Genomic DNA, 27697 nt, shown 5'->3' with positions numbered 1-27697 from the left:
ACATAAGTGACTGACTTTAATTCAGAATGAACATTGAGTAAGGGAAAGTCAGGACCGTCACAGGGATTCTGTGGTTGTATTTAATATGATTAATGGGATGCTTAAGCAGGAGTAGATGAAAGATATGCAATCCTTGTGAAACAATGATAAAATCTTTAGTTATGTTTCATATATCTTTAAACAACTAGCTAATTCACATTTTAATATGGAAGGGTTGATGTTTATTGGAATTTGTTAAGCTTTAAAAAATACTAAGTATAAAAATCACACTTCCAAATTACCCCCTCATGCCTTTATCTTTTTATAAAAATTTAAGAACTTGACATGAAGGGACATAGGCTCCTGTGGATTTATTTATTATCTTTCATAAAAATTATAATTATGTAGATTTACATAAAATTATATGAAAACTGGTTTATTGGTGGAATTAGCGAATTCCATATGTATTTTTAACTAAATGCTTTTATTGTAGCCTATTTGCAAAATAACATTGGGATTCTTATCAGAGGATATGATTGATGTGCCTGGTGACATTGATCTGGTAATCCATAAGCTCTTTCTGAAGCCAGGATCTTCACTGGCAAAAAAATAGGAGTCTACATTTCCTTCTTATCTTCAAGTTAAGTTAACTTGTACTCCTTCAGTATAATTTTCAGGCTGCCAGAAGCCTCTTTAACAGAGACTCAATAGTCTCAATTAAACAAGAATGAACAAAAGTATTTATTTTTTATCAACATTTATTGCTGAGAGATTTATGAGCCTAGTTAACCTACATCTCATTTATCCAGTTATCTAACTGAATATCATTAACCTACAGGACATCAACAGGCTATAATCAATAACCTCAAAAAGGAGTGTTGGGTGTGGGGTGTGAATGTGGAGATAGCAGTGAGGACTATGTTTAAATATTTTAACTTACACAATTTAGGTCAAGGAATAGTCTTTCTACTTTGGAGTGGGGGACAAATTAGATTGAGTTTCTTTCTTTTTTATCTTTGACCTTCTTCACCCATTTTTCCCACCCTTCACCCACTGCGCCTGGCAACCACTAATCTGTTCTCTGTCTCTATGAGTTGGTTTTAGGTTGGGTTTCTTTACCTCACAGAGAAATGTGATCATCATCCTGACCACTGCATTGAAGGACTTGTGGTCAGATGCCCATTCTTCCATGGGCTGATGAGTCCTGGAGTCCCTGCTGTTTTAACTCTGAAATAGCACCCATTGGCTTACAAATATTGCCTTTGCAGAAACTTTAGTGTTTGTACCCCAGAGGAAATAGTAGAGAGAAATGAGACCGAATTCCTCCATGTGATGGAGAAACACTTTATCCCAGGCTGACCTATTTCTAAATACCTCTGGCAAATTCCTATTGTTTGACAGGTAACTTTTTCCAGGTTCTTTCTTTAAAAAAAAAAATATTCCCTATGGTTTGGTCATGTGCACTCATGTTTTGGGATAAAGTCAGTGGAGAGACCTCTGTTCTAACCATAATTATTGGCTAATTTTCTTCTTTGGGCTTCAGTTTCTCTAAAATTACTTCTTTTGAGGTTTTTACCTGAAATACATACACATTTCCAAGGTTTTTGCGAGCAAAGGTAGCGAGGCTGTATCATTCAGGTTTGTTTGTTTGTTTGTTTGTAAATGGCAAAAGTGCAGATAAAAGAGACGTAAGCAAAAGGATCGATTTCTTGGCTAATATACTGCAAAGTTCACTAGTATCTGGTTCATTCTCAACCAGACTCTGTGAGTTGGCCTCCGTCAGATCCAGAATGACATCCTCTCAGCTTCTAGCTTAACAGTCTTTGTTAAAAAAAAAAAAAAAAAAAGCTACTCTTTCTCAGTAACTAACAACAGTCCAGGAACTGAGCCAATATGTGTCAGATGCCCCTAAATCCATCATTGAATTCAAGATCATGAAATAAATTGACGGGTCGGATCTAGTTGACTTCCACCACCACCCCTTTTTTTTTTTGGAGGGAGAGAGGGGTTGTTTCCCTGTCCTTCCCAAATCATAAAGGCCAAGACTGGGGAAGAATGGATTCAAATAGAGAGGGATTAGATGCAAGACATGAGAAAATACAGATGTCCTCTACCCATGTAAATATTGTTACATTTTACATAGCCAAGACACACCCCAAAAAGAAGATTACCAGAAGGATAAGGTCCTTTCAGGAGAGGCTGAAATAAAATCTGCTTTGAGTCAGTCCTTCACTTGCCAAATTAAATTGTAGGCTTTTGGTTAGTAGTAGGATAGACCAAAGACAGAGACGTTTGGTCTTGGGTAAATCAGAACCCCATGAGAGCCTCCTTTAGTTCTGTGGATGCTCTGGAGTTCTGTCTCTCTCCAGCTGTTTTGAGTTTGACTTTGCATCTGAGGTTCAGCATAACATTTCCCTTCAAGTTCATGTATTTACACATGACATGGGCCCAAATGCTATATTCCCTCCCTCATCTCCATAACTCAGTGAATTTCTTTTCTCTCTGTTTTAAAAAAAAGTTTCAAAGGATGCTCAATTTGTCTTCTATGTATAGGTGTTGATATGTCAATTTTCCCTTTTTAATAAAGAGAGAGAATCGAAGGATAATGGAGAGCCTACCTTAAAAAAAGGGGTGGGGTCATGAAATGCAGCCTACTCTCAAGATTAAACTTTTTAAATACATTTTATTTTATTGTTGACAGTATTATAGATGTCTCGCATTTTCTCCCTTTTAGCCCCGCTCCACCCCACTCTCACCTCAGGCCTTCTTCATGCTATTGTCTGTGTCCATGGGTTATGCCATAAATGTTCTTTGGTTAATCTCTGTCCCCCTTCCCTTTAACCCCCTCTCCTTCACTGAGATCTGTCTCATGCATTCATACCTCTGGACCTATTTTGTTCATCAGATTCCACTTATAAGTAAGATTATGTGATATTTGTTTTCTCTAACTGGCTTAATTCGCTTAGCATGATAGTCTCCAGGTTCACCCAGACTGTCTCAAAGGGTAAGAGATCCTTCTTTTTTACTGCTGCATAGTATTCCATTGTGTAAATGTACCACAGCTTTTTTTACCCTCTCATCTACTGATGGGCACTTGGCTGTTTCCAGATGAAGATTAAACTTTTTGAAGCTGTAACATTATGATGGGGGATCAGGGTATTTGAGACACCTATGGAATGGGAGCATTTATATCATAAAGTTCCGAGTATCTGGATCCTGCATATTCTTTGGTTGGGGATCTCAGTAACTACTCTTAGGACATTTTGGTGAGTCAAATTATGGCATCATTATCAGCATGACAACAACCCAGAGCATGCTTCATAAGAATGAATGCACAAAGACAGAATTTTTTCTCCCTGTTCCAAAAAATAAATGAACTCCCTGCTTTTGGCACATGGGGTTGAGGAAATTAGTCATCATTTGATCAGTTTAAATGTTTTCCTTTAGGGCAAAGCCATTAGACATGAATCACACATGCCAAAAGCAACATGGATACACCCCCATTCATGTAACCCCTCTTTGTTAGTATTGGGAATCAAACCATACTGTTTCCCATTAATTTTACAGTGACTGTTCCAGTTTTCCAAAGATTTGTAGATTTTTTTTTGAGTAGTAAAACCCATTTATATTCTTATTGTCAAGGGTCTGTAGAGTGCATGGGTATTCACAAGAAATAGAGGAGATGACAGAAGAGCACATTTCTAGAATTGATTCCAGGAGAGTCCCTGGAAACTCTTATGGCGATAGATGAATATGATTCATGCATAGGGTTTAGGAAATGTTTGCATTACAGGTGGCTCACAGTAGCTTGCAAGAGGCTCCAAAGTTGTGGTTAAGGGTTAGAAAGAAGCAGCTTTAGTGGGGTGCTGAGCCAGACTGAACTTGGACACCAGTAAGGCAGAACACAGGGTTACTAACATTTCCTTGCTATCAAACTCCTTTCATAGCAGTATATAACCTCACAAACACCTAAATAATGTTTTCATTTCATCATTTTGTAAAGTGCATGATAAAGAAATTATTGAAGTAGACCTTAATTCATTCTGAACAAATGTATTACTAAAGATTATATTACAAAGTTCACTTTGATACTCTTTAATATTTACAGTTATAAAAATAAGTTTTAAATTTCATTGAACAAAAGGCTTTAGTTTATATTTTTAAAAATCAGGATTTATCCATTGACATATTTAAATAACACATGTTATGTTTGTTCTGACAAATGTATATTGTAATATATATGTTTTGTTCCTATATGTTAAAATATAGTTTGAAATTTAACAGGTATTATACTTTCAAAGTAGGAAAAAATAAGTATTTAACATTTTTGCATTTTGAACTTAAAAAAAGCAACTGGTCTGTTTTTATGTTTTCTCTCTTTTCTTTATATTTAATAAGCTGCAGATAAAATTTTGAAGGAGTTTTTTTAACCACTAAAAAATATGTGTGATGTAGTTAATGTCCTATGAGTAGTTACTGAGACCCCCAACCAGAGAACATGCAGGACCCAGGACACTCTGCTGGACATTATGACATAGATGCTTCAATTCCCCAGGTGTCTCAAATGTATTTTTAACACTGATTTTTTAATTTCTAGAAATAAAGCTATGTAAAGTTTTGGCTAGATGGATACAACTTAAGGATCAGATGAAAATCATTCTAGGGGGAAATTTGCATAATTGTTCTAGAGAGAAAATCACATAAATGGAAATTTGTGTGATACAATGATTTTTTAAAAAAAAACAAAAAAACAATTATATGATACTAGAGGCCCGGTGCACAAAATTCAGGCATGAGTAGGGTTCCTAGGGCCTGGCTGGTGATCAGGGCCGATCAGGTTCCCTCCCTCCCCGCCTCACGCCTCCCTGCCTCCTGCCTCCTGCCTCCCTGCCTCCCTCACTCCTTCCCTCACTCCCTCAGCGCCTTGAGGCCACCGCTGGTCGCCCACCATGTTCTGTGCTACCCTCTGGTGGTCAGCACATGTCATAGCAAGCAATCGAACTCCCATTTTCCCCGGTCAAACTCCCAAGGGGACACTTTGCATATTAGCCTTTTATATAAATAGGTAATTCCTCAAACAAGTATAATTCATCCTAGAGTTATCTGATTAGGCCAGGCATATTAAGCATTTTAGAAGCAAATCACCTATGGTTGGCTGTTTTTTAAAATGTCATGTTCATGTGTTTTGTTTTTATTATAGATACACAAAAGCAAGAATCTACTGTGGGTGGAGGGACAAGCAGGCATTGCTTCTATGGACTTCAGCCCGATTCACAATATAAAATCAGTGTTTACACAAAGCTTCAGGAGACTGAGGGACCCAGTGTGAGCATAATGGAAAAAACAAGTAAGTCTAGTGCCTTCTCTCCTGATCCCCATCTCCACGCATAGTTTTTAGGCATCCTGTTTGGGTTAAAAAAAACACTTTATTCCATTTAGAAGAATATTAGCTATTTCTGCCCAGGGCTATCTGTAATACAAGTTTTATTCCTCCAATCCAGGCTCAGAATTCACTGCCTGTGGCCCATTGATGCATCTGTATGGCATTTCCCCATCCTCCGTACACTTCACAAGGAATTATAAGGCCATATGATGGCAAAGTGCTTGAACAATGACTTATATTGTGATCTATACCCATAAGGAACACTTGTGGTATGTGGAGTGTGAAATGAAGTTTAAGGACCGGGTCCTGACATTAAAACAATGGCATATTACCACAGCCATGTGGGTGGGCATGGAGCCAACATGTTCCAATTGACTGACCCTAGAGTTATTGCCTACTTAAGAGGCTCTTGTACTTTTTCCAAGTTGGCTGCAGATCTGATGCACTGAAGGGAAAGGCAAAGTATAAAATTAAAACAAAGCACTTTTTACATGTTCTAAAGAGCAAGGAGAGTGTCAGCTTCTTGGAATGGCTTCTAATCAAGGATTCCTGACCTAGAGGCCACAGGCATTAAAACGACTTGAACTGCAGTGAATTCTAGGGGACATTTGTGTGCTTAACTTGGAATCTTGAATTTAAACTCAAAATCCCTGAGGACCTGTGTCGGAAGAGGTGGTGGGCAGTGGGCTTTCCTTGGAAGCCCCTCTGTCACCTATGTGACACTTTTTTTCTGCTGGCAATAGATCAGTCTTTCAGTTGATCTGGGACACGTGGAAAGAAATCATCAATGTGTGGTTTTCAAACACAGAAAGACAATGTTTAATAAATGGAATCATCTATTTTTTTCTAATACAAAGATTTTCATAACTGAAATATTCAACATTATATTACACAGGTATTTGAGGTATATGTATATCAATACATAAAATTCACCGGTTTTAAATGTCCAATTCAATACTCTTTAATACAAAGAGTTGAACAGCCATCACTACAATCCAACTCTGAGACGTTTCACCAACTCAAAGATATCTTTCATGTCTGTTCAGTCAATCCCCAGTCCCCTCTTCAGCCCCAGGCAATTTACTATCTTTTCTCATAGTAGATTGGCCTTTTCTAGACATTTCCTATAAATGGGAATATATAGTACGTAACCTTTTACATTTGGCATTTTTCACTTAGCATATGTTTGTGGGTTTTTTTTTTAACTTTAGCATATGTTTTTGAGGTTTATTCACACTGTAGAATGTATCAGAGGTTTGTTTCTTTTTATTGCTGATTAGAATTCTATTTTATGGATAGAGGATCATATAATTTTAAACTTATTAGAACCCTGGTAGTGCACTGGATTTAGCATCAAACAGGCTCAGTTGGGGCCCTTTCAAGTATTGTGGCCTTAGGCAATTCAGCGTCACTGGGCTTTTTTTTTTTTTTTTTTTTGCTCATCAGTAAAATTAAATAGCTACTCTCTTAGCCCAGTGGTGGTGGTGAAGATCCAGTAAAAGAGAATGTGTTGAGAAGCTTTCAGTTTGTATCTTATTGAACAAATACTTTCTGTCATCACTTGGAGATCACAAAGTGATGGCCATGGGGTCAGACATGTTTTGTTTTTGTTTTGTTTTTTGAAAAAAAAAAACTTTTTAAAGTTTTAAAGTGTTTTAAAAATTCAAAAGCTCTGACAACACAGGACACACTTACCCTCACAGTGCCTATATGCTGGAATCAGTAACTGCTGTCTCTTTTAGACAGTGTCTGTGATCTCAAGTTGTTACTGTTTAATGTTTGGGCTAGTTCTTTGCTCATATTCATTACTTGCCTGACCTCTGAAAACATTTCAGTTTGTGACCCTGGATCTACTTTCCTTCCCCTAATACTAACCCCACGACTCTTCACTACCAACTGAGGGTTAAATTGAACAGCTCTGGTTGATGTAAATGTTTTCCTTATGTTGGGGACATCTGTTTTTTGCAGCTTCCACGCACTGGCTCCAGTGCAATCTGAAGCCACGTAGATCAGGACCGCTCCTTCTTCTATGTGACAGCCCCTCATATGCTTGGAGACAGGGGCCATCTGTATGCCACATAGAGAGTATAAACACGCGTCACCAGTTTATTGTTCTTCCTACCCAAGGGATTCTTTGGCCAGATGTTCTGCTCAAACATATTGATCTGTCCGCCATAGCCTCCCATTGATTTGCTCTTGATTTATTGACTGAACTTCGGATATGCCTCAATTTTCCTCATTTAAAAAAAATGCATACATCTTGCTTCCACAGATTTTAAGATAAATAAATCTGGCTTTAATAGCATTTTGTGGTGCTTTAAAGAAAGCTTTGCAATCCTAATTTTAGTGTGAAGATTTCTCTCTCTTTAACTTTTGAAACGTTTTAGCTTCAAAAGTTGCCTTTTTTAAAAGACAACAGGGATATATATTCATACTAATGCAACAGAAGGTATAAAGTGTATTGTCAACCTCCCTATTTCCTCTTCATTCTTCCTTCTAAATACCTATTTGTATCAGTTTGGTCTCCTTTAAGAAAGTCTCCCTGATATATATATATATATATATATATATATATATATATATATATATATATATATATATATATATATATAGAGAGAGAGAGAGAGAGAGAGAGAGAGAGAGAGAGAGAGAGAGAAACATATCAATATAAATATAAATATATAGATATGTACCTGATAAATATATCAGACAGATAAATTTTTTTAATGTTTCACAAAAGGGATCATACCATAGATTCAATGACTTGCTTCATTTCACATAATAATGTTTAACATTTTTCCATATCTGTAATATACAGTGACCTCATTCTTTTAAATGTTGACTCATTTTACTCAGATTTATTTTATTGGCTCTTAGATTTGGAAAAGACCTTAAAATTCATCTCTTCCAACCTTCCTGCCAGTGCAGGAATTCCCTTTACAACATTCCCGGCAAATAACCAGTCTGCCTGAGCTCAAATCCTTCAAGCCACTTGGCACTTACTGTCTCCCTTAGCTGAACATCTCCCTCTGTTAATGGCTATGATTAATTGAAGATTTTACCACATATTAAACTGGGGAAATAAGAATTTTATCAGTCTTTCTTAAATTTTTAGCATCAAACAAGATAGAAAAGAACACATAAAAATAATATTTAGGATGCTTGCCTGATGATGCCATAACTTCCTGGTGATTTGTCCTGGTATGATAGTCACTCCTCTGATGAACTATCGCCAGGTCTGTTAACCTCCACATGTTACATGGACTTGTCATCCCTCATCATCCAGGTTGAACTGATCTGTGGTCTCCTGATGTCCTGCCATTTGGTCCTCAGAACTGAAAGTTTTCCAGAAGCAGTCTGGGTAGAATAGAGAGTGAATCAGATTCCACTGGGGACCCCATCATGCGGATGCAGAATGAGAAGGGAGAAAGTGCTAATGAACAAGGATTGATGGTCAATCCTTGCTTAGGCAGAATGGAAATGATGTTTACATGTGTGAAAGAAGCCAGAGACTAATGTGAAATAGGTTGGCAGGATTCCTGCCTTAAATCAACATTAGAACCACTTTGTAGTTGACAGCTTGATTGTATCAACTCCTGCGGGGTAAATTGAACTGTGGCGAAATGGCATTTCAAGCCTTCCTTCTAAGGCTGAGGGGATGGATGGAGACAGTTTTCACAGGCTGTGGCTAACTTATAGCAGTCACTAAATTCTCTAAGAAGAGATCTGTCCCAGTCATTGAATCCCCTGAAGAATTATTACTCCATGACCTCCCTCTCTTCGCCACAGATAAGATGACTAATTGATGCTCTTTCTTCCTCTCTACAGAATCGCTTCCTACTCAACCACCTACTTTTCCTCCAACCATTCCACCAGCGAAAGAAGGTAAAAGAATAATACAATAATGATGTGATTTTAGGTTTAAGATTTTGTTGGCTTTGTTCATTTGATCATTTAAAAACCAAGGTATTCCTAAAATATATTTTCTCCTTAAAACAAATGCTTATCAAATCCTGATAGGGTACAGACTTGCAACCAGTAGTAAATAAGACATGCAGATGTAATGCATAATATAATGAACACTGACGACAACATTGTACAATAACTATGTAATGTGATAGAGGTACTAAATACCCCTATAGTGGCACCCATATTACAGTATGTACTAGTAAATGTATCCACTTAACATGTTGTACACCTTAAGTTTATACACTATCATATGTCAAATATATTGAATTTTAAAAAATAGATAAATATCCATGTAATTACAGATTTTCTAACAAAATTGCAGTATGTTTATTTCATTGAAAATATCAGAGTAGTGAATGTTCATCAAAGAATAGTTATGTAATTTTGTGAGTGAGAATCTATTTTATAATTCTGTAGACAGGGTAATAATTCCCTGGTTTACCTCTGAAATGGCTCTCCTAGTTTCTGTCTTCATCACAAGAGTTTCTTATCACCTCTTATCTGAGCTGTTAAGGTACTTTCTAAAAAAACTTCCAAACACAGAAGTGGTTGTTTATTTTTTAAATTCCATTAATTAACATTTAACTCTACTAGTCATTCTCAAACCTCCCATGCCAGGCACTTGGAATGCAGTAATAATATATGATTGCTGCTGAGTGCTTATTCTCAGTATTACAAGAGAACAGGTGTTTGCCTATCATGACCAGTCAAGAATATGAATCTGGAAATGGAGATTATACTGTGGTTGTCCAGAAATGAAAACAGTTAATGCTACTGCAGGCTAATTACTTGTAAAGGAGGAGGAGAAATTTGATCCACATTTTGAAGCATGAGTTTAAAGGTAAATAAATGGGAGAAGAGCACTCAGTCATGGAATGATCTAAGCACACAGTGTGTTTGCGAAACAATGAGCGGCACATGGAAAAGACTGAAGATAGAGTTACAAAGTGGTTTGTGTTGCAGAATACGGAGTGTGAGCTCTACCCTGAAGGAAATAGTGTGCCATGGGAAGTTTTATGGAGGGGGGCTGACCTGAGGAAATCGGGGTTTGAGAAAAATAACCTTGGTGCAATGGACAAGAGGGTTTGGGGGAGGAGAGGATAAAGGCGGAACATGTAGTTGGAAGGTTGTTTTGGAAGAGTTCTTCCTTTCATCATGTATTTTAAAGTACCTGTTATGTACCAGGGATACAATGAAGACTAAGTTGTTCCTGTCTCGCAGCAGCTTAAAGTCAGTGGGGTCACATGCTGGAGAGTTTATGTGTCAGGGAAACAAAGAGGCAATGAGAACCTCGAGTAAAAGGTCAGCATCCTTCCTCGCATCCCAGTGATCAACCTATTTGGTGAACTCATTTCCCAGATTATGTTAGGAAAATAAATGGGAGAAGAGCACTTCCCAAATACCCATTTGTACCAGTTTGTTCTCCTTCAAGAAAGTCTAACTGCTACGTATACAGACATATATCAATATAATATGTCGGTATATATCTTATAGATGCGTATATCAGACAGATATAATTCTTCTATGTTTCGCAAATGGGATCATACCTTAGAGTCAGTGACTCACTTCATTTCACATAATAATTAATGTCTAACATTTTTCCATATTAGTAATATGCAGTGACTGCATTCTTTTAAATGTTGAATCGTTTTACTCAATTTTATTTTATTGGCTTTTAGATGTGGAAGAGACCTTAAAATTCATCTCTTCCAACCTGTCAACTGTAAGACAGTAACAGCAACATCGGTCCAGCTCAGGGTTCCCGTACATGTCTTATGCTGTCCTGCATCATCTAATGCTATTTGCTCTACCTAGCGTGCTGGAATCTTCCTTCTGTCTTCAGTTGTAGCCTTCTCTAGTCTTAGTAGCTGTGATTATTTTCACTACTGGAACTGAAACCAGAATCCTCATTGATAAATTTACTATTTAGACATTTCTGATGTCCAGATATCAAAATTCTCTGAGGTCAGAGTATTTTTATTTATAGATGAACATGGTTATCATTCAGTAAACATTCGTGAATGTTCATGGAAGATGTGTGCAGGGTCTGTGAGAATAAGGATTGACAATGCAGAGAACTTGCTCCTGCAGTTTTTTTTAAGGATGGTTTTAGATGGTGGGGCTTTTGCTTCTTAACACATTATTCATCTTAGGCTCTGTTTGTACTGAGTGTGTTCAATTAAAAAGCCTGTAAATTTTTATTGTTAAAGTAATACTGAGTATTTATTAAACAAATGTTAATAAGTATAAAAGAGTATACAGAAGACGCCCTAACTGGTTTGGCTCAATGGATAGAGTGTCGGCCTGTGGACTGAAGGGTCCCAGGTTCGATTCTGGTCGGGGCATGTATCTTGGTTGCTGGCACATCCCCAGTAGGAGATGTACAGGAGGCAGCTGGTTGATATTTCTCTCTCATCCATGTTTCTAACTCTCTATCTCTCTTTCTTCCTCTCTGTAAAAAAATCAATAAAATATATATTTTTTTTAAAAAAGAGTATACAGAAGACAATTAAAAACACAATTTCCTCTCGCAGGTGTAATTTCTTCATGCATTTTGATGTATTTTCTTTGATTTATTCATTTTTTGTTTTGATTATCTATTCAAGTCGATTTTGCTTTCATTTTGAAGGTGAAACCTAATCTAGTTTCCATCTTTCCTTGGAAACAGAGGACCAGGTTTTCCTTTAGAAGCCTATTATTAGCAGATCTTGTGTCCCTTTCAGCTTTAAACTCAAACCATAAAATTGTACAATTTTACAAATCACAGAACTCATGAGAGCAACCTCACCAGGTCCTTATTGTTCCTGGAGTATTACCTCACTTGGAGATAGTTTATTTTACATTATAAATAGCTTTAAGGGAATAACATTGCACTTAATAAAATAAAACCAAGTGAAGGTGTGTTTTTTTTCCAAAGAAAGGGGAAAGGCACATTATCTCAAAGAATATTTGTGTATAACTCGCCTAAGCTTAGAAGATTCAGATTATTATTGAAGAGTAAATCATTTAATCATAAAACAGTCAACTACAGTGATCTAAACTAACGAAAGGGAAAGAGGCATAGATCATTTGAAAGTGTACATGATGCCAAAAATGACAGTTAAAATGCTTTCAGTGGAGTAGGCTTTTGTTGGTGTGTTTTTTGCTTGCTTTTTAGTGTTATCAGAAGTTATATTACTGATCATATTTTCCCTGGCATTAGTCTATATTTTTGGCACGTATCAATGGGTGGCAGAAAGTCACAGACAGAATGAGCGAGGCTGGAATTAAAGTTTGCTTATGACCTCAGCCCAAATGCATATTAAGTTGTAGATGTCACATGCCTTCCTTTTGAAGTTGAGTCACTCTGAAGTTACCAACTGAACAAACAGAAGATAAGGTGCTCAGGGCAATAGCTTGGACTTTCTTCTAACCCAGCGGCTCTCAACCTGTGGGTCGCGACCCCTTTGGGGGTTGAACGACCCTTTCACAGGGGTCGCCTAAAACCATCGGAAAACACATATATAATTACATATTGTTTTTGTGATTAATCAGTATGCTTTAATTATGTTCAATTTGTAACAATGAAAATACATCCTGCATATCAGATATTTACATTACGATTCATAACAGTAGCAAAATTACAGTTATGAAGTAGCAACAAAAATAATTTTATGGTTGGGGGTCACCACAACATGAGGAACTGTATTAAAGGGTTGCGGCATTAGGAAGGTTGAGAACCACTGTTAGGCACTAGAAAGTGTTTGCTGATTCTTCTGTCTGTAAATCATCTCACTTCCACATTTTTCTCTTCTTTCATTTCTATTCCTTGGGACTGAGGTTGGTGGATTTTTTTCCTTTCTAATTCCATGTGTTCAGCAGAAGCTTCTGAGTCATGAATAGGAACCTTGAACATAGAAGAGAAATGATGGTCAGGAAGCATAATGAGCAAAAGCTTGGAATATAAACCTGAAAGGATTGATACCTTTTTTTTTTTTGGAAAAAGCATGAGTTACCGGAGGGAAATTGGTATCTGCTTTGTTGATTTAATACCAACTCTGTTTTCTTATGTCTGATTCAACATTTATTCTTGGTCTTCAGTATGTAAAGCTGCCAAGGCAGACCTGGTGTTTATGGTGGATGGATCCTGGAGTATTGGAGATGAAAATTTCAACAAGATCACGGATTTTCTGTATAACACCATTGGAGCCCTAAACAAGATCGGTGCAGATGGAACTCAAGTAAGGCTAATACATCAATTATTACTTTATTATATGCATTGAAAAGTTATTCTAATGCATTATTATGGCTATTAGTCAGGGCATCTAGATAAAGAACTATAATGATCAAATCCATCCCTAAATGAGAGAATACATAAGTCTGTGTTTGGAAGCAGCTTACTGATGCCTGATAGAGATTGAGAAGATGCTAATCCTTAAAAGCTACTGAGTTCAGAAAACTAAGACAGATTAGAATGGCCATGCCAGCAGATGTTCCTTTAATATATACTAGGAAGCTCTGAAAACAGAGTGATAGGATTTAAATTCACTGAGGGTTACTTAAAAGTGTGTGTGTGTGTGTGTGTGTGTGTGTGTGTGGGTGTGTGTGTATGTGTGTGTAAGAGAGTATTTGGAATTTTGTGGTCAATGAAGGCCTCTTTGAGGGGGTGGCTTTTGAACTGAGATGTAAATGATTACAAAGGAGATCTGAGAGTAGAATTTGCAGACAAGGAAAGCAGTGAGTACAAAGGACCTAAGATGAGAATGAGACGAGGCTTCAGACGCTAAAACTTGCAGCTAGAATATAATGGGTGCATATGCGAGGAGCAGGAGAAGAGGTGGAAGAAGTAGGCAAAAGCCAGATTATCTTGAGTCTTATGGACCATTGAAGGAGTTGGGTGTCATTATAAATGCAATGGAAACCAGCAGAAAGTATGGAGAGAAAAGATCTGATAAGCTTTTTCAAAAAGATTAAAGGCTGCTTTGTAAAATGAATATTAATAAGGGTAAGAGTGGAAGCAGAGAAACCAGTTAAGATGTTGCTCTCATGGTCCATCAGAGAGATGACAGGGGTCTGGGTTGGGGTAGTAGCAGTGGGATGCACCGAAATGAACAGCTCTGGAATATATTTTGGAAGAACAGCTGAGGAATTTTGGATATCAGTGCCAAATACATAAAGCTGCTGAAGCATTTCAGGGAGGGAGAAATTTGTTTTGAATCGGGGGATTGGAGGAGGTTTCCTAAAGATGGTGACATCTGCAGTAGAACTCAATAAACTGGTAGCAGCTGAAGGCTCACAAAAATGACAGTTCTTTGGTTTATCTCTTCTCGTCCCCCACCCCCATATTGAGGTATGTCAGTCTGTAGAGAGAGATTTTAAAAATAAAGTACTTTCTGAAAGGTACTCAGAGAAAAAATGCTATTTAATGTGTCATCAAATTTTGTATGGAATTTTAAACCAAGGAAACTGTGGACTGGGTTAAGTAAGAAATTAAATTGAAGGTATCTTATCTGGCCCAGGGGGAGTCTACATATATGTAAAAACAAACACACCTTCTCTCTCCAGGTTGCAATGGTTCAGTTTACTGATGACCCCAGAACGGAATTTAAGCTAAACACTTACAACACCAAAGAGACTCTTCTTGATGCAATTAAACGTATTTCATACAAAGGAGGAAATACAAAAACAGGTAAGACTAAAGAAAGCCCAGTTAAGACCCAAAATAATGAACTATTAGTGATTACTGAAATTACCTTTATAGAATTACATCTATTGGGATAACATTGGTTAATAACATTATATAAGTTTCAGGTGTATAACTTTGTAACATGACCTCTGTAGACTCTATTGTTTGCTCACCACCTGAAGTCTAGTCTCCCTCCATCACCAAGTATTTGACCCCTCTTTGCTCTTCACCCTACACTGCACCCCACCCTTCCCAATGATTCCTTATCTATGAGTTTGTTTTGTTTGTTCACTTGTTGCTTTTTTGCTTCATATCCTGCATATAAGTGAAAACACATGGTTCTTTCCTTTTTTATCTGATTTATTTTACTTAGCATAATATTTTCAAGATCTGTCCATGTTGTCAAAAATGGCAATATTTTATCTTTTTATTACTGAATGTTATTTCATTATATATATGTGATATATACTTCATATCCTCATTAATCATCCAAAGTCACATTTTTAAGGCATAATTATATAGATTTTTTTTTTTAAAAAAAGATTTTCATTGATTTAAGAACTTTGTTCTTACCCTTCCCTCCCCAGCAAAACAAAAATGAAATTGAACTGTTGCCTTCCTTTGTTTCAGGAAAAGCAATTAAACATGTCCGAGATACCTTGTTTAATTCAGAGTCAGGTACCAGAAAAGGCATCCCAAGGGTCATTGTGGTCATAACTGATGGACGATCACAAGATGATGTGAACAAAATCTCCAGTGAAATGCAATCAGATGGTGAGTTTTACACAGATAAGCAATAGTGGCTACCAGTAATATGGTAGCATTGCTCTTTTCTGAATATACATTCAAAAGCTGAATCTGTATGACTTAAATATTTCTGAATCTTTCTTAATATAACTTAAAAGTGTGATTTAAAAAAAATACTTTTCAGGTTACAAATCTATTATTTTGCTTTATTTTCTCTAATACTTCTTCTACATACAGGATTCCCTGTCTAAGAAATGCCAACAATTCAATGCAATACTATGAAAAGAACCATTATAAAGGGCCAGGGAGGGAACCTGCACAGAATCTCCTCAGCCTCATCATCTGTAAAATGGGGATTCTCATAACACTGTCATGAAGATTAAATTATATAAAACTAGGGGCCCGGTGCACGAAATTCGTGCACTGGGTGTGTGTGGGGGAGTGTCCCTCAGCCCAGCCTGCCCCCTCTCACATACTGGGAGCCCTCAGGCGTTGACCCCCATCACCCTCCAATCGCCTGATCAGCCCCTTGCCCAGGCCTGAAGCCTCCGCCAAAGGTGTCAGGCTTGGACAGGGGACCCCCATCTCCCCCTGATCACTGGCTCTGGTCCCCGCCCAGGCCTGATGCCTCTGACCCAGGCTTCAGGCCCGGGCAAGGGGACCATCATATCCCCCCAACCCCCGGCTCAGCCCCCCGCCCAGGCCTGATGCCTTGGCCAGAGGAGTTGACCCTCATCACCCTCCGATCACCAATCACCGGATCGGCCCCTTGACCAGGCCTGAGGCCTCTGGCCTAGGCGTCCGGCCCGGGCAGTGGGGACCTGCAGCTGCAGCGGCCCCGCGATCGTGGGCTACGCTTTAGGCCCAGGCAAGGGACCCCTAGCTCCTGGGACTGCCAGCTTCGACCTGCCCAGCTCCCATCGCTGGCTCCACCCCTACTTCCTGCTATCACTGGCCAGGGCGGCAAAGGCGCCTGATTCTCCGATCATGGCTGGGGGGCAGGGCAAAGGCGGCCCCAGGGCCGCCTTTGCCCTGCCCCCCAGCTCTTAGCTCCCCCCTGGGTTTCCGATCACTGTCAGTGGCAGGGGGCTTCTTCCTGCTTTCCCTTTCACCTCCCTGCATTGTGCCTACATATGCAAATTAACCGCCATCTTGTTGGCAGTTAACTGCCAATCATAGTTGGCAGTTAAATGCCAATCATAGTTGGCAGTTAATTTGCATATAGCCCTGATTAGCCAATGAAAAGGGTATCGTCGTACGCCAATTACCATTTTTCTCTTTTATTAGATAGGATATGCCTGGCAAATACTTGTTTAATATTCATTTGCCAAGCATTGAACCATGACCTATCTCAGTTTCTACATATGAAATAAAAACTGTGATAAAATTTCTGTTTCAACTACACTACATCTTATAAATTTTAACATAATTATTAAACATATGCAGACATAAAGATGTTATGCAAATGGTAACTATTTTGTCTCAAGTACTAATGGGGGCATTGGCCTTCTTGAGTTTCTTTAAAATGGAAAAGTTTTGTAGGGAATGATGGAATAATTTTCATATAATGAAATACATGCATGCACAATTCTGATGAACTGTTAAGAATGAACACTACTAGCGCTCCTTCACAAACATATTTTAAACATTTGGCCGTGTCTTATATTGCGATACTTATCTGTTGTGCAATGGAAAGTAATCAGAAATCTGTTTCCGTTCTGCCACAGGCTACAGCATTTTTGCAATTGGTGTGGCTGATGCGGATTATTCGGAGTTGGTTAGCATTGGCAGCAAGCCTAGTGCACGCCATGTCTTCTTTGTGGATGACTTTGACGCCTTTAAGAAAATTGAAGATGAGTTGATTACTTTTGTCTGTGAAACCGCTTCGGCAAGTGAGTTCTTTGAAATGTGTGCTTACTCATGTTGCTTAAAGGTTGAGATATTTCATACCAGTTAAATAATGAATCCCATCTTGATCTGAGGAAAGAATATTGTCTGGTAGAGCCGTTTGTTATGCAGACATTGTTTTATGTTTTAGAGCATTTCGAAGTAAACCTCCCAAGTGTAGAGTTTTCGGTTGATGAAGACCTTCCCTAATAAGATGAGAGTCTGTGTTTAAAGGCAACTCTTCTTAAACAGCTGTAGCAAATAGTTTTTAAAAAATGTTTTAAGACTGCCCACCAGTGTAATGCACTAGAAGTGAGACTTATCCCAACACATGTTCCTAAGTGACCACCACAGTTTTCATGGACCCAGGAGAGGAAAAGGAGGCAGTGGCCCTTTGATTTAAGAAAAGAAACGAGAGCGTTTCAATATTTAGGAATCCACAGAAAACCATAGCCACATCTGGTTTGGATTCCCTTCACAATTGACTTCCGGAAAGATTGTTAGTTTCCTGTTCTCAGGACAGGGAAAGGATACGTTTGGAAAATATCTAAATTAAGATTTTATATTGTTTGTTTTGTCTTGTTTTGCAGCCTGCCCACTGGTGCACAAGGATGGCATTGATCTTGCCGGTATGCATTATCACAATTTTTCCAAGTAGAAATATATTAAATAACTCCCGTTTGGGGGTCCAGATTTTTCTTTTAATAGGCTAATTTTGAAATTTAACATCCTAAAATGCCTGTTTATTTTTTTTTATTTTTATTTTTTTAAGGATTTAAGATGATGGAAATGTTTGGTTTGGTTGAAAAGGATTTTTCATCGATGGAAGGGGTTTCTATGGAGCCTGGTACCTTCAATGTGTACCCTTGTTACCGACTGCATAAAGATGCCCTGGTTTCCCAGCCTACCAAGTATGTTTCCATTGCAAGATATTAAAACCAATCATTTTTTTTATTATATCTCAATGTGAAAAGTATGCCAACTTTTGATAGGCTGTAATAGTTCCCAGTAGGATTTTCTGTAATATTTAGAGCTAAGGACCCCTCAGGGGATATTTGCCAAGGGATCCTGGACTGCGAGAGGGCGCAGGCCAGGCTGAGGGACCTGTCCCCCTCCCCCCGCAAGACATAAATGTTGTACACTGAGCCTCTAGTGCTTTTATAATCAGATATATAACCTTTTGAGGAGGGATACAAGAAAATATTTTTTTTCTTTCCATTTTTAGGTATTTGCATCCGGAAGGATTACCTTCTGATTATACTATCAGTTTTCTATTCCGGATCCTTCCTGACACTCCAGAGGAGCCATTTGCTCTTTGGGAGATTTTAAATAAAAATTCGGACCCATTGGTTGGAGTTATTTTAGACAGTAAGTATATTTATTTCTATAACAACTGTACACACATGTATGAGTGATATATGTGGCATGCCATCTTGCCTGTTCTGTGTATATTGCAGAATACCTCACTTAAACCATGTTAGTGAATATTTACAATGAATTATGTAACAGTTCACTCATTCATTTATCCACTCCTTCTTTCCACAAATATTCACTGAGTTCCTACTATGTGCCAGCTCTAGACTCTGGGAAAAGTAGTGAGCAGCTGAAAGAGGCAATTACTGAGTGACTGAAGACTACAAGAAGAGTGAGGTTGATGGAAGAAGGAGGGGTCAGTCAATGGCATGAGACCACAAGTTCATTTTTTGGATATGGATATGATGTTGTAAGATGCCTATTTCATATTGAAATAAAACACACACACACACACACACACACACACACAAAAAAACAACAACAACAAAAAACCCCGCCAGACTGCCAGCAGTATATTTGGGAAGAATTCTGAGATGGAGAAATGAATTTTGAAGTTGTCTGGGTGATATATGTATAAGCCATGATACTGGGTGAAGTCATCTAGAGAATGAGTCTAGAAAGAGAAGAGGTCTGACGACTGGGAAACCCACCATTGTTTGGGTTTTGAAAAGTTGAGAAGGAACCAATGAAGGAAGCTTCTTAACCTCACACTCTTGGATGTCACATATAATGATCACTTAAGAAGATCATCAAGTTTTTTGTTAATGTCAATGAGTTTTCTAAATAGATTTTTAGTTTAGAATTCCAATGAAGCTAGGAACCAAAATTTAGTGGCTACTATTAGGTACTAACTCAAACATTTGGATCAGGAAAGTGTTTTAAACTTGTTTTCAGCTAGTATTTGTGAAAAGACTTTTCAGTACATGGAAATGAATCAACATCTAAATATGATCTTGTGAAAGCATTTTGTATTGATATCAAAACTAAGGGAAGGTTATAGATTAAAAAGGTGTAAGCCATTAACTCCATATACATGCAGGAATGGAAAACAATGAAGCCTCTCAAAATGACTAAGACTAGCTTTTCCTTTTGAAAGCAGAGTGAAGAATTAAATTGTAACCTGGGAATGAATTAGTGAGAAAAAAATTCTTATTTCTATGTAACAAAATATTCCTTGTAACATGAAATACTCAAGATTAGGAAGGCTTTCCTTTGTTCATAATAAGAGACATCTTGGAATATCATTCTTTTGGGGTGGTATAAGTTGCATGTCCTGGGAAAGTTGTTTGCTATAGTGGGTTAATTAGGCAAAGAGTCTGGTTTCTGTTTCTTAAGATTTGATTAACTTCATTCTCCCTTTTTGTCTGCCTCTAGCCCTAGCTTCAGACAACCCTCTTTCAAGAGGGTGATGTAGGCAATGAAGTATAGAGGAAAAATATGTGTAGGAGTCCTTGCCTTGCCATCATCACCACATTGTTAAGTCAGTTAGTCTGGCCAGCTAAAAGCCTGGGCAACCCAAGGACTGTAGACCCTTCCTTCCTTACTCATCACTTTGTTGTAAACAGAGCTTCAAAACAATGGATGCATTATGTTCTGTCTTCAGTTGAATTGTAGAAAATTATTCACTCATTTTAATTCTTTTTACACCTTTTTCTTTGATTAGATGGTGGGAAAACCCTAACGTATTTCAACTATGACTACAGTGGAGATTTTCAAACTATTACGTTTGAAGGACCTGAAATTAGGAAAATTTTCCATGGAAGCTTTCACAAGGTAGGTAATGCTTTGTGTACGCATAGTCTTTATTCACTGTGGGCAAAGCAACAGATAGATGGTGAAACTATTCCGTACAGCTTTGGATCTCAAATTTCAACTGGAGAAAGAATTACCTGCAGGACTTATTAACAATGCCTAGAGATTCTGAGATAGAACCCTGAAATGTGAATGTTTTAGCAGGTACCCCAGGAGATATGATAGAAGTGGTCCAGGTTCCCACCATAAGGAACAATTTAATAGAGGGCACTGTATTATTAAGCAGGCATTATGTGTGACGTAGAAAGGATTGCTGGTCTACCTGCCGACCAGTGCAGATGAAAGGTACAACTAGCCGAATCATATTAAAATGTAAAGAGAGATATAACTGATTGCATAGTTATATCTATGTAAAGATAGATATAACTGTGTTTTTTAAACATATATACACACAACCTATTACTGTCATCATAAAAGTTACCCCGAGGACAAATTTTGTAAAACCTGACTTAACTTGCTCTTATTTTAATTTGGACTTGTAACAAGAGCTCTGTTCCTTAACATTTTACATCTCAGAAACACTTAGTTTTGGTAGACATGCTTCCTTCCAATATGTACTGTTTCTTTTCTATTTGGCAAATAACCCCACTGATCTCTGGGCTGGTAGGCATGCAATACCAAGACTGCAGGGAAAGCAGAGCATTTACCAGGTGGCGCTAGCAAAAGTCTCTTAACCCAACCCTTCTTGCCCTATTAGAGAGAGAAAAGGGATATAGCACAGCAGTCTTCATCTTGGTTCTGTCTCCTGACGTAGTACATGATCAAACACTAACTTAACTACTTTCTGGGGTTTTGAATACCATCACTGCATATGAACAATTGCATAACAAAATTCTGACTCTGTCATGCATAAAAAGAGTTGCATAAAAATGTAATTTTTCCCTGACTGAATAAGACCATAAAAGATACCATAAAAACACATGAGATGCAAGTGGAAATCAATTAGTTCATAGTTCAAATTGGTCCCATTAGCATATCTTTGGAGTTATTGTCATTTCTCACCAAATTCCTCTTGACATGATTCTTTTCTTGATTATACAGTGTCTGCTGCAAAGTAGTCAAGGAAAAAATGCTCAGGAGATGAAAAGCATGTGAGATTTCATGAGTGTTAAAAATAATTGCCATCTTTGCCTGTGGAATAGGCATGGGCTTGTACTAGTAATTTTTCTTCAAAGAATTCTTTAAGAATTTTAGGTAAATGTTAAGCTTTGCTTACCTTACCAGGAGAACTCAAAGACCTATAGGTAGGTTCATTAAAAATTTGTTTCAAATTCATAAACCTTCAAGTTTTTAAAAATTATATGAAGAAAAATCTTCCTAGGCCTGGCCAGGTAGCTCAGTTGGTTAGAACATTGTCCCCATATGCCAAGGTTGCAGGTTTGATCCCTAGTCAGGGCCCATTCAAGAATCACCTAATGAATGCATAAATAAGTGGGACAACTTATGGATGTTTCTCTCTGTCTCTCATCAATAAATTGTTAAAAAAAAGAAAAAAATCTTTTTCCGTTTGCTAAGTCTTAATAAAGCTAAAGCTAAATAAAATAAGAAAGGCATATCATGGAACAAACTACTAATATATCTATTAACAGAAAATCTTGATGCAAATTCAGTTTTTACTGATCAAATTTGATTTTTTCATAAACTTATGTTATAATTAAAGAAATACTTTACCTTAATTCTTATTGATCTTCATTTGGCTTTATTTTGTACACTTTGGGTATGAAGTATGGCCCCAAAGTCTTTTTCAAAAAGTTATAATTGTATAAATGAATCCATAAGTGAAATCAAAATATTTTTGAAAACTTTTTAATGTCTTCTTTTGTAAAGCAAAATTTTTTTTTATTCTTTCCATTGATTTTTCTTTTTTGGCGGGGGGCGGGGGGAGAGATAGAGAAAGAGAGAGAAAGAGAGGGAGAGAAACATCAATGTGAGAGAGACACATCAATTGGTTGTCTCCCAAACATGTTCCGACCAAGACCTGGAATTGACTCTGCAACCCAAGTATGTGCCCTTGACCAGGAATCGAACCATAGACCCTTCCATCTGGTGGCCAACACTCTAACCACTGAGCAACAATTTAAAAAATATGAATGATCTCCCTCATAAGTTAATAGTTTTGAAGCATGCATAATAATTTGGGTTGTCTAGCACTCAGCATGAAAATTTCTATAATTTACAATAATGAAAAATATTCTAAGGCTCAAAAACACATGAGTCAAACTATACCCTTCTAAATGATTATAAAAGAGATGTAATATGAAACAAGTAATTTACTCCTGCAGTGTTGATCTGGATAGATTATGATTAACTTCTTTTTGAAGGAAAAAGAATATTAAGAGCCTCCACAATTATTTAAATTATTTAAATCATGATGTAACTTAAATACAATTGGTATAAGTTTTTATGCTTTCAGTTCCCAGGCAACAAATAAAAAATAAATAAATGAAGATAGAATAAAACCCATGAAATAAAAAGTAACATTATTTTAATTTTAAAGATGACATTATTTCCTGGTCACTCGACCTCTGCTCACAATACAGTACTAGCTGCTATAACTCTAGTAACCATGACTCACATTGCCCAATACTTTCTCTTTGAACTGCTATGATACCTTCTCTTATACAGCTATTTGAAACTTCTTTTGGTTTTCATTTAATCATGAAAATGAAATCATTATTTGCCAATTAAGTTCACTCTTTTAGCTCACTAAACAAGTAGCCTGCCACAAACAAGAAGTATGTGACAGACATCATAAACTGAAATGCTTTATCAGCACTGAAATTTCATGGCAGAACTTGCTTACGATGTGTCTCATTTAGAATATACTTACCTTGATCATCACCTACATGATGATGTAGATTTTTACCAATCCTCACAAAGAATGTGTAGACTTTTGAATATATCACCATGGACCTCCAGATTCTAGAGATTCCAGTTTCAGATCATTGAACCATACATTAAGCTGAAGAGTTTTATTTTATTTGGGCCCAGAGTCACTAAAAAGCCTTCCTCCTTTCCCTTTAGATTTTAGATCTTTTCTCCTCACCTTAAATTACCAACTGCTGGTAATACCGCAGATAACTTTTGTTGGTAATTCAACCAGCATTTTTTACATTTTAATACTTTTACGTTCATTTTATTGTGCTTTCAGAAAAGGCAAAACTCACACCACAACCCTGTGATTTCAAGATATTACTGCTTTAGAGGAAGGCTAGATTTTTAAAAAATGAATCATTTCAAAGTTACTTTAAAGAAAAGTATTAATTAAATAAAAACAGACATGGTACTGACTGTGAAACAGTCATGGAGATAACAAAGTAGAACCTTTCTCCTCTAGCAAAATGCCTAGTGACAGAATTCCTGCTCAACTCTTTCATATATTTTAGTGATGAGTCATGCAATTATGTAAATGTGGTTGATAGTCCTCTCACTTCTTACCTACTAAAACATCCTGACTTTTATCCAGCTACACATTGTTGTCAACAAGACTTTGGCCAAAGTGGTTATTGACTGCAAGCAAGTGGGTGAGAAGGCAATAAATGCATCGGCGAATATCACAGTGGATGGTGTCGAAGTCCTAGGGAGAATGGTTAGGTCAAGAGGACCAAATGGAAACTCTGCACCAGTAAGTGGATAAACAATTGAGGCCATGTTATTGTTATAGAAAAAGGTATTTTAAAAATATAATTATTTATTGCCCAGGAGGGAAGTTTGGTAAAGGAATGGATGGGTTGATGGCTAAATAGTTAGCAGCCTTTATAAATGAACTACAACATTCATAGTTAAAGCTCTTGGCAGTAAACTTCTGCTATATTATACTCCAGGAATTAAGCTAGTTTATTTTCTAAAGGCATTTTAAAATTCAAATATTAAAATACTCATCATATGATTTGTGGCATAAATGGTTTGTTAACGTGAGAATCAAAACTGTGAAAGAACTTCATTTGTATAAGCAAATATAGAGTCATACAAAATGAGAGATTATTATACACAGGAAATTGACATAAGCCTCTCATTTGGATTAGATTTGGGCATTTTACAACTAGCTTTTTGCTATTGTTCATGTGAAATTTACTCTTTAATCATATAGTTATCTAAGTGACAAATCATTCTAAAATAATATATTTTTTCTTCATACAACAAGGAATTTAAGCCTTGAGACTTCCAACTGGCAAAGAAATAACTTTTTCTTCACTCATTACCCACGGCATATACAAGTTTTTGTTTTAACACCATGTAGTTATAGCTAATTACCATCATTCTCTAATTTGAGTCATTTTATAAATTAGAACCATTTAGCCTGGGGAATAGTTTATTCTTTTAAACAAGCCCAACAATTCTGCATTTCTCTTATATGTCACGGAAACATAAAATGAATTATTAATGACTATTATTGTCTTGTACTTTCATAGGTCGGTAGAACTAGCCCATTATATGGAACTTTAGAACAACTTAGTAGTTCTCAAAGTCTATTTAAGCTGATGGTCACTTTGTGCAAATGAAATCTTCTGACGTGTCAATCAAATGAGTAAATAAGATTAAAGCAGATCCATGTTGATTGAGTGGGAGAGAGAGGACGTGGGGTAGTAAGTGTCCCCACCTCCAATGGCTCCTAAGGGAGCATAGTTTTAATTGCACTACTCTCATCTAACCCATTCACTGTACACACCAGCAAACTGTCCCAGAGTGCTAAAGTGATTTACTTTGGGACTCTGCTATTTGTGGCATTGCTCTTTGTGGTAACAATAGAAATAAAATCCTTGTGTGCATTCATGTTAATATATGTGCAATTTATTGGGGTGACATTGGATAATATAATTTTATGTTTCCAGGGTACAATTCTATGATACATCATCTGTATATTGCATTGTATGCCCACAACCCAAAGTCAAATCTTCTTTCATCACCATATATTTGACCCTCCTTTACTCTTTACTACCTCCCCATCCCTCTGATAACCACCAAACTGTTGTCTGGGTCCATGAGGGTCTTTTTGTTTGTCTTGTTTGTTCATTCGTTGCTTTCAGTTTTATATCCCACATACGAGTGAAATCATATTGTTCTGGAGTATTTCTGTCTGACTTATTTTGCTTAGCATGAGTTTTGAGGCATCTTTAAAAATGCTTTTGTTCTACTTTGCTTTGGAGAACTATGGATTAGATATTTAGAAAGAGAGAATATAAAAGTGATGGAAGGCTCTTTTGTTTTTAGTTATAGTAAGAGACTTTTAAAAATATTTACATAATATTTTTAAAGGAGTTTTCTCCTCTTAATGTGTGGAATTTTATGTTGATTAAGAAACACACCATCTTCTGCCTCATGGAAGATACCTATATGATAGCACACTCTAGAATTTATAAAGAGCCAGAATTAGCAAACTAAGGACATCTTTCTTATAAGGATAAATGGATGTATATAGATGGATGTTTGCATGGATAAGTGAATAGCCTCTAATTTAAGAAAGAGAAACAATCTGAGGATATGAGATTTTAGGCCCAAATCACTAGTTAAATTATTATTTTTAGAATAATACATATAAATCTCCTGACACTTAATAGGCATTCAGTAATGAGCAGCTGTTATTATTTAAGGATGTCAGTAATACCTTCTCTTTCTCACCTATTCTAACCTGCTACTGCTTATATAACACTCAATTATTTTGGGCCGTATATTATTTTCTTTTTCTTTCATATATCTACATTTCAACCCACCATCAAAATAGAAATCATATCATGGTCTTCATACAACCACACCTTTTTATCCTCCATCACAGTATCTAATAAATCTTATATGAACAAAGTTCTCAAGAAATACTTGCTGGAAATTGAATAGAATGTCATCTATTTGATTGATGCCATATCTTTTGTTAAAATGTTGTTTTGCATGTATTCTATTCATGTATGGTATTGACAGCCATCCAATAATATATATCATACCCTCTCCTAATTTGTATTTTACAATTATAGTTTGATAATTATAATTCTTTCAAATGACAATTTTATAATTACAATTACTTCAAATTATACTCTATGTAAATAAACGGTACTCTAAATATATGGCCAACTAAACATCAACTTTATTTCTGGAAGCAAAAGTTACTGTAGGTTTCAGTCCTACTAGCAATAAATTTTTAACTGTCCATGAGAGAAAAGCAATTGAACAGAGCAGCCTCTGTGGTGACTTCCAACCAGTAGTAGACAATGGGGAATTTATGGAAGTCAATAATTAAAAGAGTTCTTTGTAAGGCTAGTAGGAAAAAGTTGTAGCTTTTGTTAGAATCTAGAATTCTACAAAGGATTACCAAATAGGTTTTCAGTCTGCCCACTTATTAAAGAATTTGATTATGCTAAAATGGATGATATTAGATTAACTCTCAAGAATGTGACTGGAAGCTCCCTTGCTTTTTGAGGTAATTGCTTAACTGTTTCAGTGCAGGGCTAGAGACAATCTTCAGTCCTCAGTTTTCACTTTAGAAATCACAAATTGCTAAAAAAAAAAAAAAAATCTAAGTATACACTTGTACTTCACTACCTAGCAAAAGTGAATGTGTAATGTGCAAGTTTTGTATTATTCCAGGGGGAGTAATTATCAGATCATTGAGATTAGTAGTTTATAGGTCAGCATTCCCTGGGCAAATTCAGCAATGATTTTAAAAAGTGTCAGATGATGGAAAAACTCTAAATATTGAGTCTCTAAACAAAGTCTATTCTTCTTAAACCCAAGTTGAGTGGAGAAGAGATTAATGGATTTAGGGATACAGTACTACTATATTAAATTACTCACATTTATAATAAAAACAACTTGTGTTCTGCAATGAAAGATTTTATAGGCAGCAAAAGTGCCCAGTGGGACTAAACTAATAAGCAGGCCTAACTTAGCTGTCAAAACACAAGTGGGAGGAAACTTAACAGCTGTTCTTCTTTTTCCCATCTTCTCTCTCC

General features: G+C 36.8%; 1 protein-coding gene across 4 annotated transcripts in view; it reads left to right on the top strand.

Annotated features, from left to right (window-relative positions):
* Window positions 1–27697, top strand: part of COL14A1 (collagen type XIV alpha 1 chain) — a 178020-nt gene that overhangs the window by 84142 nt on the left and 66181 nt on the right. For all 4 annotated transcript variants that reach the window (XM_059671813.1, XM_059671814.1, XM_059671812.1 and 1 more), the window contains exons 24-34: window positions 5180–5326; window positions 9191–9247; window positions 13412–13551; window positions 14876–14999; window positions 15627–15770; window positions 17471–17635; window positions 18221–18259; window positions 18403–18541; window positions 18856–18998; window positions 20608–20717; window positions 24223–24381. In XM_059671813.1, the coding sequence (XP_059527796.1) occupies window positions 5180–5326; window positions 9191–9247; window positions 13412–13551; window positions 14876–14999; window positions 15627–15770; window positions 17471–17635; window positions 18221–18259; window positions 18403–18541; window positions 18856–18998; window positions 20608–20717; window positions 24223–24381 (1367 nt within the window). The remainder of the gene's footprint in view (window positions 1–5179; window positions 5327–9190; window positions 9248–13411; window positions 13552–14875; window positions 15000–15626; window positions 15771–17470; window positions 17636–18220; window positions 18260–18402; window positions 18542–18855; window positions 18999–20607; window positions 20718–24222; window positions 24382–27697) is intronic.

Source organism: Myotis daubentonii, chromosome 17 (genome assembly GCF_963259705.1).
Source record: "Myotis daubentonii chromosome 17, mMyoDau2.1, whole genome shotgun sequence".
NCBI lineage: Eukaryota > Metazoa > Chordata > Mammalia > Chiroptera > Vespertilionidae > Myotis > Myotis daubentonii.
The sequence above is the reverse complement of the archived record's forward strand: the minus strand, read 5'-3'. Positions and strand labels throughout refer to the sequence as shown.